This window comes from Populus trichocarpa, chromosome 6 (genome assembly GCF_000002775.5).
Source record: "Populus trichocarpa isolate Nisqually-1 chromosome 6, P.trichocarpa_v4.1, whole genome shotgun sequence".
NCBI lineage: Eukaryota > Viridiplantae > Streptophyta > Magnoliopsida > Malpighiales > Salicaceae > Populus > Populus trichocarpa.
In genome coordinates this window covers 26796548-26815778 of record NC_037290.2, presented here as the reverse complement: position 1 = coordinate 26815778, position 19231 = coordinate 26796548, and the positions used below count along the sequence as shown (strand labels likewise).

The 19231-nt window shown below is 34.8% G+C and overlaps 3 protein-coding genes across 6 annotated transcripts; 1 reads left to right on the top strand and 2 right to left on the bottom strand.

The window, feature by feature from the left end:
* Positions 1 to 18: 18 nt before the first annotated feature.
* LOC18100777 (tRNA (guanine-N(7)-)-methyltransferase) lies at positions 19 to 1587 on the bottom strand. The gene is made up of 2 exons (XM_006382127.3): positions 1423 to 1587; positions 19 to 1040 (listed from the first exon to the last, which is right to left on the bottom strand). The coding sequence occupies exon 2, from the start codon at positions 1019 to 1021 to the stop codon at positions 263 to 265; it is 759 nt and encodes a 252-aa protein (XP_006382189.1). The 5' UTR covers positions 1022 to 1040; positions 1423 to 1587; the 3' UTR covers positions 19 to 262.
* A 5416-nt stretch (positions 1588 to 7003) lies between these two features.
* On the top strand, positions 7004 to 9697 carry LOC18100776 (NAC domain-containing protein 92). 3 transcript variants are annotated; one of them, XM_024603450.2, is made up of 4 exons: positions 7004 to 7169; positions 7556 to 7772; positions 8456 to 8727; positions 8845 to 9697. In XM_024603450.2, the coding sequence occupies exons 1-4, from the start codon at positions 7167 to 7169 to the stop codon at positions 9403 to 9405; spliced, it is 1053 nt and encodes a 350-aa protein (XP_024459218.2). In that variant the 5' UTR covers positions 7004 to 7166; the 3' UTR covers positions 9406 to 9697. The 3 variants fall into 3 exon arrangements, with proteins under 3 accessions (XP_024459218.2, XP_052309979.1, XP_024459217.2); XM_052454019.1 differs by having other exon boundaries at positions 7065 to 7089; XM_024603449.2 differs by lacking the exon at positions 7004 to 7169 and adding an exon at positions 7176 to 7314.
* A 2920-nt stretch (positions 9698 to 12617) lies between these two features.
* Positions 12618 to 18513, bottom strand: LOC18100775 (uncharacterized). Of its 2 annotated transcripts, none has more exons than XM_024604411.2 (15): positions 18170 to 18513; positions 17542 to 17669; positions 17388 to 17459; positions 17194 to 17307; positions 16699 to 16767; positions 16548 to 16604; positions 15268 to 15321; positions 15113 to 15163; positions 14907 to 14969; positions 14433 to 14597; positions 14198 to 14353; positions 13819 to 13899; positions 13644 to 13705; positions 13363 to 13489; positions 12618 to 12873 (listed from the first exon to the last, which is right to left on the bottom strand). In XM_024604411.2, the coding sequence occupies exons 1-14, from the start codon at positions 18342 to 18344 to the stop codon at positions 13408 to 13410; spliced, it is 1329 nt and encodes a 442-aa protein (XP_024460179.2). In that variant the 5' UTR covers positions 18345 to 18513; the 3' UTR covers positions 12618 to 12873; positions 13363 to 13407. The 2 variants fall into 2 exon arrangements, with proteins under 2 accessions (XP_024460179.2, XP_006382187.3); XM_006382125.3 differs by having other exon boundaries at positions 15113 to 15175; positions 18170 to 18512.
* Between the last annotated feature and the right edge of the window lie 718 nt (positions 18514 to 19231).

Sequence of the window (19231 nt, the reverse complement as noted above, 5' to 3'; positions counted from 1 at the left end):
CTGCAAAAAACCTGAGGATGATAATGCAAGGACCGTACTTCGAACCACGTTAAAGCCAGTCAGAAAATGAATAATCAAAGATCAATGAATATTCAGAAGGAACCTAGGAACTTTTCGTATTCTAGGTTTCTTTGATGCCTTGAAGAATTACAGGCATAAATATTGTATGGATAAAAAGATGGTTACAAGATGAATGGTAACAAACGGGCAGAGGACGAATGCCAACGATTGAGCTTGAGCAGCCTAAGAGTTCCTAAATGTTTCAAAGGGACGGTGCGATACGTCTGTAGACTGCTTGAAAAGTCTGCCCCCCATTCCTAGCAACCTTCTGCCCTTCTTCAGTTGCTGTCCTCAGGAGTTTCACAGCAGGATCTGCTTCGAGTTCCTCCTCTGTGAGGGCTTCAAACATGGGGTGATTCTCCAAACAAGTCTTCATCCAATCCCCAAGCTCCTCCACATCTGTAATTGAATAGATAATGCCACCAACCTCGAGAACATATGCATACTCATCAAGTAAATGTGGACTGATCACTCGGCGACGATGATTCTTCTCTTTGAAATGAGGATCAGGAAACAGGAAAAACATCTTTGTAAGTTGCCCCTTCTCAAAATAATTAGGAATGTATTTCATCGAATTGGTCCGAACCACAGAGACATTTTGATATTGACCTGGATTTGTTGTCCTCAACGCCAAAATCCGTTCCTTCACATACTCTGTCACCTTATCCCTAAGCTCCATCCCAATCATTAAGGTCTCTGGAAAAAGTGTTGAGAGACTAATCAGCAGCCCTCCAAACCCACAACCAACATCAGCAAACTGGACCTTTTTGATACTGCCAACTTCACCGGACGAGGAAAAGAACTGAGGGTAATGAAGCGAGTAGTCAACATGACTAGGAGAAATCGGAACAGGGAAATGCGAATCACTCAATGGATTGCTATGTGCTCTTGCTCGATAAAAACGCTTCCTAGGCAACCCAGTTGACTTACTGATAGTCGGGTTTGCCTCATTTTCTAACATGTCTGTCTATCCCCACCAACTGCATAAAGGAATTCTCAGCCCCAAATCAAAGAAGCTTGAAGGGTTAAGCATTTTCATTCCATTTATGAATGACAATCTACCTAATAAAAGACGCCTCTTTCTCTTACATATAACAAAAAGTTGGCTTCTTTTTCAAAATGGAGGTGACAATCATTAAAAAGACCACAAGTTTCTCCAAAACATTGAAAACCCATTTTTTAAAACCAAGAAGCAAACACTAACAACATTCTACTAATCAAAGATCAAAATCATTAATCATTAATCATTAATCAAACAGACATCCAAGAACTAAATATGTTTCTTTTCTTCTTTCTTTTTTTGTTCTTTTCATTACGGTAACTGAAACAAAGTAATGCAGGAGGTAAAGAAAGAGATGGTACCTGAGAGTCTCTAGCTAATGTTGTCTGATTGCTCTTGAAACCTCTTCTAAATCGATAAAAATTCTAAACCAGTTACAAGCTACAACTTGCCTCTCACTTCAAAGTAGGGTTTCCAGTGTTTATTTTTGTGACCTGAAACTCGAGCCCATTTCAAGAAGCAAATGTTGGAAATTGAATGCTGGACTTGGCCCATCGTTTTTATATGTTCGTTGACGAGCTAAAAGAAATGTTTTTTGCCTTTAGGCTAGGTTGTCGGCCTAATTCTGTACGAGGCCCATGAGTATCTCTTAGTTTTGTTTTTTTAAATAAATGAATGAGAAATTTGAAGAAATTCATCTTTGAACTGTATATATAATTCAACTTGTAATTACTCTTATAAAACTCACCAAATCTGATTGATATATATATAATTCTCCTAGATGGATAGATATAAAAGTAAGTTAGCGTTTTATTATTATCTCATGATAGAAAAGACAAAAAAAATATTTTTTTTACATATATTTACTTCAAAACTATCTTAAAAGTATATTAATTATTTCATGTATTTGTCACTGTAGATCTAATAAAATAATCTTTTTTCCCAACATTAACCAAACCTAACATAAAAAGATCAAGTATAAATTTTTAAGAATAAAAAAAATCAAACGTTTTTCTCCTTGCAAGAAGGTTAATTATGTATAATTTTCTCCCCTGGCTTATAATTCGTGTCCCTAGAAGGCTAGAACTCTTTTCAAAAAAGTGGATAGGTCAGCATTAATATAAAATGACAAAGCAATCTGATAATGTAATGTCCTCTCACAATGTAGTTAAATAAATAATATAATGCAATTTGTTTAGGTCTCGTAGCTTGCTCAAAACAAGTACATGTTGCTTCATTCTTGGTTAACTCAAGGGAAGGTGCTCAAGTAACCCTAAAAGAAATTTAACTCCTTCAAAATCACCAATCAACTCCATATATAAAACTTTCTGACCTTACACTAGTAATTTCTCACTGCTCCCTAAATCTTGAGAGCACAAAGTCTAAGAAATTTATGTGCATGGACTCTTCCAACCTAACATATCGATCTCAGGAGCATACTTTATATATATGTAGGAATAGGAGGAGGTTAAGGGTGGTGCCTCTTAGCAAGAAATGAAGGAAAATGGGAAACCCATACGAAAACTATATGGACTACCTTTCGTAGAGAGTAAGTCGTAGAATTATAGTAACAAGGACATGAGCGTACATGCACCTTTCATCTTTATAACTTCTTCTGTATAGACATGCACCTACCTTTTTGAATATTTTGCACCCTCATTTGGAAACAAAATTATCCCATCGCTACTCTTCTTGATCAATCCTTTTCTTGCAGCACTTAACCCTAATTATTATGTTTATAAAAGTTGTTCTATTACTGTATTTTCAGTAACAATGCATCAGAAATGACGTAACGATGAGCTGGTTGAATAATTTTTCTTTATATTTGTTTTGAAGTGTTTGACAAGTAGCATACCAAGCATGCATGAATCTTCAACCAGATTAGGGTTTTTATTGTTCTAAAGAGTCTTCATTACAAGTGCATGTCAACCACTTCACCATTAAATCTATGAAGTCCTCTTGTCTTAGATTATTTTGAAATATAATTCAATGAAAGAAATGAGGACGTGTATTCATCTTGTTTGCTCAAACAAACACGAAATCTTTGATAATAATTCACAATAACAAAATGATTTTGAACTTGACATCATCAAGTGATCATATTGATTTTGCATGGCTTCTGTATTCATATGAATGCAATACTCTCTCTATCTGAAGAAAAAGTCAATTCCTCGGCCAAATCACATATATATGATATTGCCTTAACTATAGAAAGCTGAACGCTATATATAAAAGCATTCACTTAACTATATACATTTTCTAATTAGTACGGATAGCATTAAATTTTAAACAAACCAATATAGGATTTGTTTTTCTTTTTTCATATCTTATTGTGTAAGTTTTTTTTGTCTTCTTTTTATGGCTATTGTTTAAATAGTCATGTTTTTAATAAAATCAACTATTATAAAAAAATAAATAAAAACTTCAGTATATACAGTGGATTTTCAGGGGAGTCCCTAGTTTTGTACATGTTTTAGAGTATTAATATATCCTGTGAGTATTATTGAAACTCAAATTTTGAAAAACAAGTTCTGATTGATAGACAGTCGAGAATATAATCATAATGCAACAAAAAAAAACCCATTTTGAAGATAAACTTTGATGCTTAACAAGAGAAATCATGAAATATATATGTAAACAATTACTAAATGACAGACTTCTTTCTGGCATTTGTCAAGTTATTAGACATAATTAGTATATTTAGTTGCTAGCCTTTTCTTTTAGATTCTTGTATCATTAGTAACTTAGTTTATATGAATCACCAAACAAGTGGTTTTCAGTGGCATTGGAACCGGAAAAGGAATTTTTGCAATTAGAAGTGGAAAACAAGTGGCCTAGCTAGAAATCTTCGATCGATCTATGCCTAGCTAGGTGATGATCTTGTTTGATCAATCTTCATATATATGGTATAAAAAGCAAAGAAAAAAATGATAATCATGAGTATTAGATCACATTAACATATAATCTGAACATATAACTAGATCAATACTGCAAAAGAAACTGAGCAGTCATCATATCCCATTCATTGCATAGAATGATTGGGATGTCAACTTACATTAATTTTTAACTAAAGTAAATCTGCAATAATATTACTGCTAAGATGCATGTGTAAACTTACGTCTTCCTTAAGCAGTGAATAATTAATGAAGACGGTAATTGATGCAAAATGGGCATAGATATGATGGACTCAATGGAAGCTTCCTCATCTCTTCTATGCATGGTTTAAGTTGCTTGATCACTGTTTTTCACAATATTGAGCACGCACCCTCACTGTGTCGACATCCTATATATACTAATAATTGAACAATTTCTTGCATCTACGTACATTACAATTCGAGGACCAATTAATCTCTAAGCATGCATCTCATTCAATCATGCATTTTCCCTCTTGGTCTCCCAATTAATTCACCATAAGCTGTTTGTTTGTGAGGATTAGGTGCAGGTTCGGCAACTTGATGAAGACCTTATTAAAATTATATGGTTGAAGTATTGAGTAAGTAAACAAAAGATCGTGATAGATGTTTACTACTAAGATTGATCGATTTTGCATAAGACTTAGGGCTCAATAATTCAAAGTTTATCAAGCCTCCCAATCTTTCCAAAATCATAACTAACCTAACTTTATGATCAATGAATTATAAAAAGCGTATAATCTTAACAATTTTCCGACAAGCTGCACAATAACAAGTAAAGGAAATCAATTGCCTCCGGACTGAATCAGTTATTTAACATACTTTGTTAGTAATTTTGAGAAATTAATGTCATCCACATAGATTTGAGATACAAGAGTGTATTTATCTAATTTAAACCAGAGTTTTTAAACCTGAGCTAGCTAATAATTCAGATGTAGGCTCGGTTCACGAGTTGAGCGGTTGACCTTAATCAATTCAAAACGATATCATTTTCAGATTTTTTAAGATTTTGAATTTTTTTTTAATTCAAACTGAGTTTTAACCGAGTCGACTAGGTCGTTGATTGATTGATCGTCGAGTCATCTTCCACCTAGTTTAATTTGAAATATGACTCAAGTCAAATCCTAGGCTGGCATGTCATTAAATTGTTCCACTGAGTCAGGTTGTATTTAATGTGTCTGGTAATACGGTGCATAGTACTTTTACAAAAGTGTTTTTCAATTAAAAATACAATAAAATTATTTTTAGATTTTTTATTTTTGATACCGTCACATTAAAATAAAAAAAGAAGTAAAAAACATCAATTTAATGCTATTTTTTATAGAAAAAAATTAATTCAAAAAAGAGATTGAATCGCAACTTTTGATAACACCGACTAGAATATTACTCTATTTGTTTTTATTATGGGCCGAAGATTTCAGCAGAAGAGAAATCAAGGGTTTTGATACCATTACTAACACGTTTATGCTGATGGAAAGAGCAGCAAGCCAAAAATTTCCAAACTGAGAAAGGTAAGGCAATAGCATCTAGATCAAGAATTGACAAATGGAGCATGATTTAAAGTAGCCAATTTGGAGGTAACGTCTTGATGAAATAAAACATATATAGATTTGCTTGTTATAGAGATTCAAAATAGAGTTAAATTAGCAAACTTCGAAGGGGTTTTTCTACTTATACCACAGGTGATGTTGAGCTAGTTTTTTTTATTTTCCAGATTGTTTTAGCGCCTTACCACACAGTACCACAGAAAATTGAGCATCAATCATTCAGCTTCCTTTTCTTATATCAGGTAAATACATCGATAAATCCTAGGGTTTTTTCTTTTTCTTTTTGTTTGAGGAATGAAATGTCCTGTCTAGTATGAATTTATGGTCATACAAGACAATACCAAAACGAAGACGTTCCAATCGAAGAAGCCTTATGTACGTAAATGGAAAGAAAGAACAAGAGATCATGCATCAGGCTAAGCATTAATCTTCTCTTTGGCTTCAAAAATCCCTGTTACCTATCGATCGAGTTCTCTGTCTCCCTCATCTAAGGGCATCGTGTTTGTTTTAGGTTCATATGGTTTCTGCCCTAGTTCATCATGTTGATCTCCTTTTCCTGTCATCGGGAGTGCAAATATTGATACCTTCTTTTCCCTTGAAACACAACACTATAAATCTATGGAGATTCATACCCTAAGCTATATTGGAGTAATTAAGCTGCTGGGCTAGAGGAGCACTGAAACGAAACCCTAGAAGAAGCCGCCCGTCTCGTTTAATTTCTTCACTTTTCCACCTTTGACCTAATATTACCATTTGAACCAGGAGAGGGGCCCTCATGGTTTGTTGATGTGGAGGAAGCCAGTTGGCTGTTGAATACATGCATTCAAGAAGGGTCCCACAATCACGTAGCATGTTGGGCTGGCATGATGTTGTTTTTGTCTTATGTAGATGGGGGTTTCCTTGCATCAGTGCACAATATAGTGTTCGTGACTTCGTCTTATTTGCATATTCGAATCTTCTTATTAAATACTACTATATATATTTGTCTTTCTTTTTCTTTTTCTTTTTATCGTAATTTGGATCCACCCATTCAGATATTTTTTAAATAGATATTTAATCATTGATTTATCAATTGAAACGGGTCGAGAATAATTACCCGGAAGAATTAGAGTGTTTCTTAATTATATATTTATTAGAGTCGAATTAATCTTAAACTATGATCTTGTAAGTTCTTATCTAGATATATTATATTTATTAGAGCCGAATTAATCTTAAACTATGATCTTGTAAGTTCTTATCTAGATATATTATATTTATCATTACATTTATTGTTATTTGTTATAATATAGTATTATTTTGGATCCACACGTTCAAATAAATTTTAAATAGATTAATTAACCAATTGATAGTGTTATATTGTCAATTAAAATGGTTCGGACTCATAAATTTATTATATTATCTATGCCATCATATGGTATTATTTTATAATTCATATGTTGTTTTGATATAGCTGCATAGCAAAAGGGCAGCCAGAAATGATAGCATCTTAAATAAGGATTTCTTCAATGACTTTCCATGCATCTTATTAAAAGCTTTCTTGTAGTTCCTTGTATTTGAAGACCCAAAGTAGGTGAGAGCTTCAAAGACACTCACCTTCATTTCTTTTCTTGATTTCAGGACCTTAAATCCAGAGCTGATTTCGTGTGCATGGTAAGAAACAAAAGTTTTCAAGTGCTTTTGTGTGTTACTTTTGTTTTCTCGGGTTGTCCTTATTTTATCAAAAACTCATGATATTGATCATATATACGAGAAACATCAGAACCTAACTGGAGAATTTTGTCTTCTATGCATGCAAGTAAGCTATACCAATTAGCTAGCAAAAACTCTGTTCCAAACAAGTTTTTCATTCCTTGGATCATCTTTCCTCTTACTTGGGAAGATATACGATCCCACTAGGGTATTAGCTATAAAGAACAAAATGGAATGCTTCTCCTTTTTTTGTTTTTTTTTTCATTCTTTTTGTTCTTAATTTTATGTTCTTAGGGTTTTGGAAATTTTGATCATTTCATTAATCATGTCGTTTCTTTTTAATACAGAAGCCTACAAGTGATAAAGGGAAGAAACAAGTTGAAAAGGAGAAGGATATGGAAGGAGATGCAAAGGATGAGACTTTGCCTCCGGGTTTTCGGTTTCACCCCACAGATGAAGAACTCATAACTTACTATCTACAAAGCAAGATTTCTGACGCTGATTTCTCATGTAGAGCTATTGGTGATGTTGATCTCAACAAGTGCGAACCATGGGATCTTCCAGGTAGTTATAACTTGAAATCTAGTTTCCATGGCACTCGTAACCAGCTTGAAATTGGCTCGATCTGTCAATTTGTTTTTCAACTTTTGAGTTTTTCGAAGTAGAAATCAAGGCACAAACATTCAAAAATCATTTCTTTTGTTGATAATGGAAAATTTGATTTGTCAAAATCGATCCTATAAGAACTCTTTATTCATGCAAATCATGATGGCCAGGAATCTTAGTTTATCTACAAGGAATTAGGCAGTTGCTATTCATCTTATCTTTTAGTAGTGTGGCTAGATTTTAATTTTTTTTGTCACTTTCTTCACCACTTACTATGATTTAGGGTTTACCACATGTTCCTTGAAGGAAATATAAAAAGGTATCGTTAACAATAAATTGCACTTTGGGCGTTTAGCCCCGATTTCAACCAAAAAAAAACAATAAATTGCACTAATGTATCCTAATTTCCCTCGAATTCGAACCTCTCTTTCGTATGATCTAAAAGAAGAATCAAATTGCTTTAATTCACTACATTTGTTTTTTGTTACATCTCATGAGATTACTTTAGACACATATGAAGCCATAATTTTTTTGTGATTTCTTGTTTTTCGTAATTTCTCACCAAAACATAAGTAAATTACATAATTATATATAAAGCTTGACTAGATCCTTGATAGTTTCAATCTTTGCCTCTTAATCAGGGAAAGCAAAGATGGGAGAAAAGGAGTGGTATTTCTTTAGTCTTCGAGACCGAAAATATCCAACTGGTGTGAGGACAAACCGGGCAACAAATACTGGATACTGGAAGACCACTGGAAAAGATAAAGAGATCTTCAACAGTGTCACATCACAGTTGGTAGGGATGAAGAAGACATTGGTTTTCTATAGAGGAAGAGCTCCAAGAGGAGAGAAAACCAACTGGGTCATGCATGAATATCGTTTCCACTCCAAAGCTGCCTTTAGAGCTTCCAAGGTGTGTAGACACACACACACACACACATCTGTTTCATCATATACCAGTCATAATTCAATCCATAAATATTAGCATATGATTCCAAGCTATATATAAATGGTTTATGTGGTTCATCAGGATGAATGGGTGGTTTGCCGAGTCTTCCAAAAGAGCGCGGGGGTCAAGAAATATCCTTCAAACCAATCGAGGGCAGCAAATCCCTACAACCTCGAGATAGGACCAAGTGTTATACCTTCACAAATGATGCAGGCTGCAGAGAACTTCCAGCTCCCCATTGGAAGAAACTACATGATGAGTAACGCAGAACTTCAGGCAGAGCTTACTAGGGTTTTCAGAGCTGGTGGATCAACTGGTATCAATCTACCAATGCAGTCCCCGTTGAATAATACTTACTCCGTTGGAGGAGGAGGTCCGGGAGGAGGAGGATGCTTTACTATATCAGGGTTGAACTTGAACCTTGGAGGGGCTGCATCACAACCGATGTTGCGTCCAATGGCACCTCCGGTTATGAATCAACAAGATGTAATAAACTCTTCCATGATGACTAGTAGTAATTCTTTTGCTTTAGATCAGGCTGCAGCTTATGGTGCAGAAATGAACACTGCAAATGGGCATGCCAACAGATTCATGGGCATGGAACAGTGCATGGATTTGGAGAACTACTGGCCTCCATACTGAGATCAGATAGCAGAGAGAGGACATTCAGATGATAAGCAAATTTGACAAGGTTGTTAGAACACGATAGATTAAGCTTTAATTAAGCATGTTTTAGTTCAAAATATGTATGTTTTGATTTCTTAGCATGGGTATTAAAAAGAGAAAAATGCCCAGCAACTTGGATTCATGATATCCTTGCGCAGGAATCGAACTCGGTGCAAAAATCCGTCTTCGTTTTCGTATATCTCCTTTGTTTTAACTTTAAATTGTTATACCCATGATTAGAAAAGGATGCATGTTTATGTTCTAACAATCTTGATTTCTTTTCACTAATGGGAGTGACTAGAAAAAATCTCTCGACTCCGTCCAGCAAGTTTTCAACCGGCGGTGAGGGATTGCTAAGAGGGATCACGTTCTACATTGATGCTATGGCACGGAAAGGAAAAACTTCAGAGATGATTATATCCTTGTCTTCATCAACAGAAGGCAAAGCCTAGCTGAATGGTGAATAGTAGTTGCTTCAGAACCGAGATTTATGATATCAAAACAAACCCTAATGGAAGTACTATTGCAAACCGGAACATTAAAACCAGCCAAAAGAATTTTGTGCCAGTCCTCACGAACACAGAGGGTGGTTCCCCGGAATAACTCCTTAGTTTCTCATGAGCATTCGGCTTGATAAAATTAAAACCAAGAAAATCATCCTTGTCCTTTTGGTATTTGATTCATAATTATAAGACCTCATCGGCAGGTTAATCCGGTAACTTGTCCACTTAATTATAACCTGACCTAGAACGTACTTTATTTCTAACCGAATAACTTGAATTTTGGGTTAGCTTAACCCACGAGTTGGATCTTATCATTATGATTTGATTGTGGTTTTACCTGTACTCGCCCATCTCCATTCCACCTTCTAAGAACAGGCCGATTAAAAAAAGAAAAAAAGACAAGGGATCCGATACAGAAACACTGCATCTGACTTTCCTTCTCCATGAGATATTGGATTCAAGCCTTCTTTCTAACAAAAACTGAGCTGCGCTTCGCTTTGGAAAATAGGTGAACATAACAAAGATGAAGCCCAAGGCCCGGTCCAGCAAAAGTTAAAGAAAGGTAGCAAGAGCTGCTCAAAGAAAATGAGTAGATTAATTTTTTTACTATAAAATAAAATATTTAGATCTTTCTAACATTTTTTAGTAGGAAAAAAAAAACTTGTGAGGTTAATTTGATATGACTGGTTAATTTGATGAGTCTTAAAATAACTCGAATAATTAGTAAAAATATAGTTTAAATAAAAAGAATTCATGATGGCATCTGTATTTTAAATATTGAGATAAAAATATATTATAACGACCTGGATTAACCAGGGTTCACCTAAAAAATCCATGATCTAAATTATGAAACCATGATAACCCCGTATAAAGCAACCAAAACAAATTATAAAATCTCATTCACAATCAACTCAAAGTTAGATGATAAAATAAAATAAAAAACATAAAAAATAACCTGAGTCAACTCGGATTAACTTATTAAACCCGCAATACAGGTCAAGAGACTGAGATAATCCCATAAAAAATAAATTAAAACAAATTATGAAGCTTATTTTTCAATCAATCAATTGTTAAATGTTGAAATCGAAAAAAAATCAATCTAAAAATGACACAATAAAACAACCCGAGTCTACCCAAGTTAACCCGTAAAACACATGACTAAAATCATGAGATTGAAATAACCTCACAGAAAGCAAACTAAAACAATTCACGAAACCTAATTTCTAATAAGTACAATGTTAAAGGAAAAGAAATTAAAAAAAAAAACAATTAACAAAAAACTTGAGTCAATCGATTAATCCGTCAAACTTGCAATACAAGTCATGAGATTAAGATAACCACATTGAAATCAAACTACAACAAATCATGAAACCCAATCTCTAATAAACCAAATTTTGAAGAAAAAAAACATTGATTTAAATAAAAAGTAAAAAAATAGTATTAGAATAAATAATATTTTATAAGATAATAAACAATAAAAACATCACCTCTTAAAAGTAATATGCCTTCAGGATCATGAGGCCAACTACTTATGATCAATAAGTTAGCATTTGGTTACTGCTATTGGATAGAAGGGACGAAGACAGTGAAGAAAAATATATGTTTGATTGAAGAGACAAAGACGGGTGCATAAAAATAAATATCTCGAAGATAATTTTGGAGTGAATTTCTATACTTTCAAAACAAAAGATATAAAGGGAACGTCTTCATAGACAATATTTATTATTTATTATTCATAAAATATCCTTGTAAATTCCAAAATTATCCAACTAAGATATGTAAGAATAAAAAAAATATTATTATCATAGTTTTAAAACCCAACTCAGGAGTTGATCCAGGTCAAGGCCCGTGTCACTAGTCGGGTTGACCTGAGTCAGAGTAAGAATAAAAAATAATTATTATCATAATTTTAAAATTTGATTCAAGAGTTGATTTAGGGTTAAACTCGGGTCACCAGTGGAGTTGACCATTGACCCAGATCAATAAAAAAAATGACTATTATTATAGTTTTAAAATTAAACTCAATAGTTTTAAAAAATATATAAATTTAATAATAATAAAATAGACTTTTTATATTTTATAATCTTGTAAACTATAACTAAACAGGATATAGAAAGAATTACTTTATCTTCCACATCGTTGCCAAATCAATTTTGTCTGTCATCATCTCTTTTACCTCAGGAAACTCTACTAAAGAGTAAAATGTGACGCTATGAATCCCACTTTGGGAATTATGTAGTCTCATCTTTCCCTGTGCTTAAATCTCACAAGAATGCCTCTTAACAACATGGTGGCTTGCGTTAAAAGTCGTTAAAGCAAAGGTTCAGCTGGCTTTGGAAGTAGTTTTGGCAGCCTGTCAGTGGATTCCGATTGCAATACTCAGTTTTGCATGACTGCTATTCCCATTGCTTTTATTTCCGCCATTAAACTAGAATGGCAGGATTGCAAGATGCAGCATGCTCTCTACTCCGTCAACTCTCTCCCTTATCTTGCATCTTGCGTACCAATGGCCAACAACCCTCACTCGACCACAAGGCCATCACAGATGGCCCCAAGTTTAGTGGAGCCAGCAAGACTACAAGTGCCCCAAATCATACCTTCACCTCTTTTGCTAGCCAATCGAGTAGATAGGCTACGAGGAGGACATGAATTTGCTGACAAGGCCAATGTAAAACGAGAGAAGGATGAACAAACATGATTATAGTAATAAACAAAATTATGGTCATTTCAACTGTAACTCGAGAAGAATAAAAAATAAATTACAAGTGTAAGCCTACCAACATGTTGGGAACATGGCTCATAATACACATCTAACCTTCTGTGGTGCGAAAGGTTCTAAACATTCTTCACAAAAACTACAAGGAAAGAAAATAACATTGCCGGAGCTTCCTGGATGAAATATCGTAGCCACAAAAGCCCATGCAAAGATCACAAGTCCCAGCTGCAGGGGAAAGAAACAGAACTTTTGAATTAAATCACCATCCCATAACAGCACAAGGCAAATGAAATTCCAGACAAAGCATGATTTCTGGTGTTTGTAATGGTACACATGATTTATGACTAGTAATCTACATCCCTCACCTACCATTTAGGCAAAGAAAAGGAGGGAAGGGAAATTTACAACTTTTTATAAATCATCATTGCAGTTGCAGAATCAATGTCTTGTTATTTCTATAAAATTGGAGAAGTGGCAAACAATGGTGCCACAGGACTATGGAAGGCAGCATCCTATAAAATTGTGCAAGTCTGTGGACTGGCCTGGTACATCCAAACTGACCGTCTAGTTCAATGCCATACCAACAATCCCAGAAAAAACTTTTGGAACTGCCCATCAGGTTAATGACTCAAGGTGCTCTGAATCAAAGTTAAATTACGGGAAAAAGATGTACGGGAACCATCCAATGTTCTTCATGATACTTATGACAAATACCTCAATATTTTGCAGCATAAAATACCCAGCAATGCACCGAGAAGACTACTTGTCAGGATGCCCCCGTTTAGCCTTGCGACGAGAGTGACTGGTTTGAGCATTTCTAACTGGTTTCTTTGACTTTTTGCTGCAAATGTCAGGTACACAAAACATATAAGCTGCAGGTTAAACTTATAAAAAATCCCACTTATAACAAAAAAAAATAATGATAAACTGGAAATGAAGAAGACTTGGCAGAAAATTCACCATCGAAGTTAATAATGGCTCATTAAGAAACTAACCAGAAGATGGAAGAACAAACTCTGGCCAAAATGAAGATAGGTAGGGTAAACAAAGCAGAGGCCTGCAGCATCAGAGACAAATACCTTAATTAACATTAGATAAACTGCATACATAAAGTTATTTTGTTGACACGTATTCAATAAAAAGGTCTGAATACATGACCAGGATACATACAATGAACCAGATGGAGTCTTTTGTTGCGAGTGGTTTTGTGAGCTCATGCTTTTCCAGTGTCTCTTGTACGGTGCTTTGCACCTTAACGAAAATTAAAAAAATGGTTCAACTGTAATGACAATAAATCTTTAATAGCAAAACTATGAAATAATAGTATTTATCCCAGCAAAGACATTAAATCATGGTTCCACATTCATTCCAAAAAAAAAAAAGCAGAAGAAACCACTTGGCATGATTCATTTTACTAGCATACTCATAAAGACATTAGAGAACCATGATTCATTTTACTAACATGCTCACAATCAACCATAACACTACAACAAAGATAATAAACCACAACCATAACACTACAACAAAGATAATAAACCAGCATTGATACCTGATTGTGGTATGTAGTTGCAGACTCTAAAAATTTCCCGTATGCATCAACTGCCTCTTTCGTATAGGGCTTCAAAACCACCCTAACTTTATCAACATGGGGCTTTGTCACTGTAGCAACCTGATCAATATATGGCTCACTGAACTTTTTAGCTTCCTGTGATCAAATTTAAACATTTCAGATGCAAGTTAAGAGAGCAGACATACAATAAGGAACAATATAACAGCATACACACCTGAAAGCAAGGATCAACTATTTCTTGTACCCTGATGATGTGCGCAGTGATTGTAGTCTTTGAGGCCTCATAGATTTCGACAGTTTTAACGGTTAATGATTGCACATGAGGTTCAACTTGTGTCGCTATCACAACCCATTGCTCTTTTATAGCTGGGACCCATTTCTTCATGCAAGAGGGCAAACAATCATTAAGTACATGCATCCAATTTTCTTCATTTACTTGACCAATCAAAGTTAACGCCAACTATTAGCGCTATAGCAAAACATGCATGTAACAACAGTAAACAGCACATAACCACAGATTCACTGAAACTTTTTTCAAGCCAGATTTCAATTATTCTATGGAGCAACATAGAATGCTGCTTCAAAGTAAATCAGCCTTAAAATATGTGACCTGATCAAAAAATCAGGTTCGCACTCCCAACAATTAATAAATGAGCAGAAAATTGGAGAACATAGAAAAAGAGCTTACAGTTTTAATTGTTTCCACATGGGGCTTAGCCCACTTTTCAGCTTGGGCTTTTTTCTCCAGGGCCTGAAAAAAGTCAGTATTTTTAGTGATATAATGGACGCAATTTTTTCATGAAATCCTTGTATTTGACCATTGGACCATATCTAGTTAATAAACAGACATCACCAAAAAAGGTAAGCCACCATCCCACGACCAGAAGATTATACCCTTTGAATGGCCAGTTCCATGACAGGCTTTCCATGCTCATTCCAATGTGTCTGCGCTAGAGACTGAAAAGAGATAATATCACCACATAGGACAAGAATATTTTATTATTATTATTATTATTATTGTACAAAATACCATACAGGCATCATTTTACCTGCCAATGAACTAATTGTACAGCAAGCCAAGGTGGAAGCCATGCACCGTGAACCTGGTCATAAAACACAACTATGAATTAGTCTACTCTTGACACCAGTTTCTGGTCTCATAATAAATGATCCGTTGATGAGCCTCTAGCAAACATTAATGATTTAAAAACTAACAATCCATGACCTGAAAACTTATATCCTATGAAATGTAGGAAACAAGGTTCAAGAAGCCAAAGCATGTGAAATATCCTATGCTGCAGGCATACCGCATCCTTGAAGTAGAATTGGATATTCAAATCATCCAAAGAATCTAAATGAAGGGATAAAAGACTGATTTTTTACACACAATGTTCTTGTTGTATGGGTTCTATCTTTTTCTTACTGCAGCTCTGTATTCACAAAGGAATGGGCACAATTCAAAAGTTTTAGGCACCTCCTGGACATCTGCAATGAAGTCCAGAATGGGTTCGGCAGTTTAAAAAAGCTCCTGAAGGTTAATAATACTCGAACCAATTCTCAGGTCTTTCTTGCATTCCAGCCTGGATGAGAATTTCTTTCTGCTGAAGGAATATACAGTCTTCCCTACTGAAATATTATATAAACCTTCTCCAAATTCCAGTACTTCCTGAGAATTTCCATCAGATTTCATCCCTAAAACCAAAAGCAAATGAGAATAAAGTTCATTCTAGACCTGCAACCAACAGGCCTTCCTAAGTGCTAGCTCATGGTGTGTTGCCAGCACGAACTCCACTGGCTATGTTAATTCTTTCCCTTCTAACAAAGATGAACCCTTAAAGCAACTCCAAATTGCTTGTATACTGCAATTTGCACCTTTGATTTACATGCTAAGAGTACTAAAACCAAAACTGATAGCCAATTTGGCATAACATTGGCTATCATTATAGTCAAGGTGCTCCCATGTTGTTACTTCCATGTTACCTCATGATCCGAGGTGAAATTCAGTATTTTTTTCTCACACTTGCCAAAAGCCCAGTTGCTAATTTGAGCAGGGTGTTATCGACATAGGATAGGTGCATAACATTAACAGAACTTTCATAAATGTAAAGTACATTCTCCAGAGTTCCAAAGCATAAGGAGAACATCAAACCCCAAATTCAGTCAACAAAATTTGGATTTTCCATCAATTACTATATCTCTACTTTCACAGCAGAGAGGAATGAATCCAAGAACTTTAGCATTTCAAATATAAAATCACGTCTGAAAAGTATGTTAGAACTTAGAACATAAAAGATGGATGACACGACCAACAAATCCATTAATTCATTACCTCCATCAGCTCTTTGGCCTTTGAAGTGGCCTCGGATTTTGTTTTTAACAGTTCTTCCTGAAATATACAGGAAAAAAAATCGCATATAAGAATCACCATCATCCGGTTTTAAGCATGATATGAGTTTGTAAGGTACATGATAGTCTGATACCTCAGCAATTTTGAGAGCACGTTCTGTTTTACGGATTTTGCTTTTCTGTTCCTCATTAATCTTTGCAAGCTGTAAAGCAAAAGACATTATATGTCCAATTACATACCATCCCAAACTACAAGATTGAAGAAAATCTCAAATTAAAAATTTGAAAAAAAATCAGTGCCTAAATGAAAAAAGATGCAGGCAGTCATTAAAGGTATGACAGCAAAAGAAAAGGAAAAAGAAGTGCAATAGCACAATTCAGAAAAAGGACTTAAGCAGCTGAAGTCATGCGCACATACACAGGCATGCACATGCATAACCTTTGTGGATCCATCAGCACATGATATCAAACAGTTATTAATACAGGCAGGAGATTAAGGTAAAAGGTCCATTAAAACTCTTCAAAATTGTGAATAAGATGCCTTGTATTGGAACAGGGACGTACTAAAAATCTTTAGTCATTCCAAAACTTTATGCATTTTCTAAAATCCTGACACACAAAGAACTCACATCTGCTAGTTTCAAGTTCAATTCACTAATCTTCTTCTCAGCTTCACTTGCTCTGGCTTCCAGAGCCTCCTTTTTCTTTTGTTGAGTCTCTAATTCCTTGGCAAGTTTATCAACCTGCATAAATAAGTAACATTTAAAAACGCACAACACTTCTTCCAAAGTCACTAGTTTTGTATGTCCAGATGAATAATAACCTGTTTTTCTAGTTCGCCTGCACGTGCATGCGCCTTTCTAACTTGCTCTTGAGCATCTGTCTTCCCATTATTCTGTTTAACAACAAAATAAAAGCCTCACATAACATGCACGCAGAAACCCATTTCAATAAGATGGATCCACAACATTTCATACCTGGAGAGATGATAGTTCACTTTGCAATGACCCGATGCTATCTACTTTCTCTTGAATGATCTTCTCCTTCAGCGCTATCATATCATCCTTACCCTTCAATTCTTTCGTTTTCTCATCAATATGAGATTCTTCATCACCCAACAACCACACAATTCGTTAAAGGCTTCTTAAAAAAAAACAATATAAAAAAAACTTGCACAACTGAAAAACAAGTTTATTCCTTTATAAAACAAGAAAACTAAGCATAATCGTAAATTAAAAAAAAATTATTATTTTCACCACAATTAATTATCTCTGATTTTCCTAATCCTTGCATTAACACTGCATTAGTCAATCTAATCACAGATAAAACTGCTTTAACCGCTCAAAAATTAGTATAAGAAATTATAAAAATTCTGGCTTCCACTTCATAAAAATCATACAAAAAACAAATAAATATCTTAAATTTGGCAGGATTAGAATCAAAATTAATAAAAAAGACAAATGAATATCTTCGATTTGACAGAATTAGCATCAGATTTCAAGTAGCATCGATAATATCTAAACCAAAAAGTCAAACTGCAAAATATCGAGAATCGTAGAAAAAGTTGAACAGCCAAAATAGTAAGAAAGTGAGTAACTAACTAACCGAGAGCGTGGATCTTAGACTTGAGTTGATCAAGCTCGATCTTGAACGCCGAGGAATCAACGGCAGCCACGGACCCGGTAATATCATCATAATCAGCCCTAACACTGACTACGGCAGTGAGAGTTAGGGCAAAAATGAAGAGAATCGATAGAGAAGCGAGTTTTGAGGCCGCCATGAACTCACAAAACTTACTAAAGAAAACTCAAAAGAGATGGAATGCCGGCAGCTTAGTTTATAATATACTGAGTGTGTCAAGGTCGGAAGGAGTCGAGTTAAGAGCATAAAAAATATCAATTCAAATAAAGAAACGTGAGCAGAGCACGACCAGAACAGAGAAACTATTAATTGTTTTATATATATATATATATAAAATTTCTTATTACCAATCGTAATTTTCGTGTCGAGTTAATTTTCGTGGTTGTTTGAGAGTTGAGACTCTGAAAAGGAGTTAGGGTAACACGTGTCTGATGTTCCCTCGGGTTAGGAGTTAAGACTGGTGTTATAAAACCCGGACTATCCCCCACGTTTGGTATTTGGTATTGAGTTAAATGGTGAATTGGTAAATTTTGAAATTTGTATTTATTTAAATTATTTTTATATTTTTAGATGATTTTGATATATTAATATTAAAAATAAAAATATTATTTTAATATATTAAAAAAAAACAATTATTATTATACTATAATCACCCGCAATTGGAGTGCGGTAAAAGACAAGTAGAGGTTGTCGGGGGGGTTATTAAAGACTATTAAATATGAAAGGTTGAATTTGTACACGGAACTAGGTGGGCTGGTGGCAGAGGGCACCGAAAGCCAACCACAGTAATCAGAGTTGTTTTTCAATCAATGCAGTGTTCGTGGAGTGTGGACCGTGGATGGATTGGTGGCTGGCTCATGGTTCTTGATCTACGGTGGTCCATGATTGTTGCTTTTAGCGGAGATTATGGCTTCTTAAGAGTTATAAATTATAGATTTTGAAAATAAAAGAGTTGTGTTGTTAGCCGTTAGAATATTAACAGGTATTTACTCTCAGCTAATATTTAAGATCTTTATCTAGGGGGGG

Bases quoted from the DNA above. Each gene is read 5' to 3' on its own strand.
- LOC18100777 (XM_006382127.3), bottom strand. From the start codon at position 1,021: ATGTTAGAAAATGAGGCAAACCCGACTATCAGTAAGTCAACTGGGTTG.
- LOC18100776 (XM_024603449.2), top strand. The intron at 7,773-8,455 runs GTAGTTATAACT...CCTCTTAATCAG, and splicing joins CGAACCATGGGATCTTCCAG to GGAAAGCAAAGATGGGAGAA. The intron at 8,728-8,844 runs GTGTGTAGACAC...GTGGTTCATCAG, and splicing joins CTGCCTTTAGAGCTTCCAAG to GATGAATGGGTGGTTTGCCG.
- LOC18100775 (XM_006382125.3), bottom strand. From the start codon at position 18,344: ATGGCGGCCTCAAAACTCGCTTCTCTATCGATTCTCTTCATTTTTGCC. The intron at 14,598-14,906 runs GTAAGCTCTTTT...TCTTGCATGAAG, and splicing joins ATGTGGAAACAATTAAAACT to AAATGGGTCCCAGCTATAAA. The intron at 13,900-14,197 runs GTATCAATGCTG...ATTTTCGTTAAG, and splicing joins CAACTACATACCACAATCAG to GTGCAAAGCACCGTACAAGA.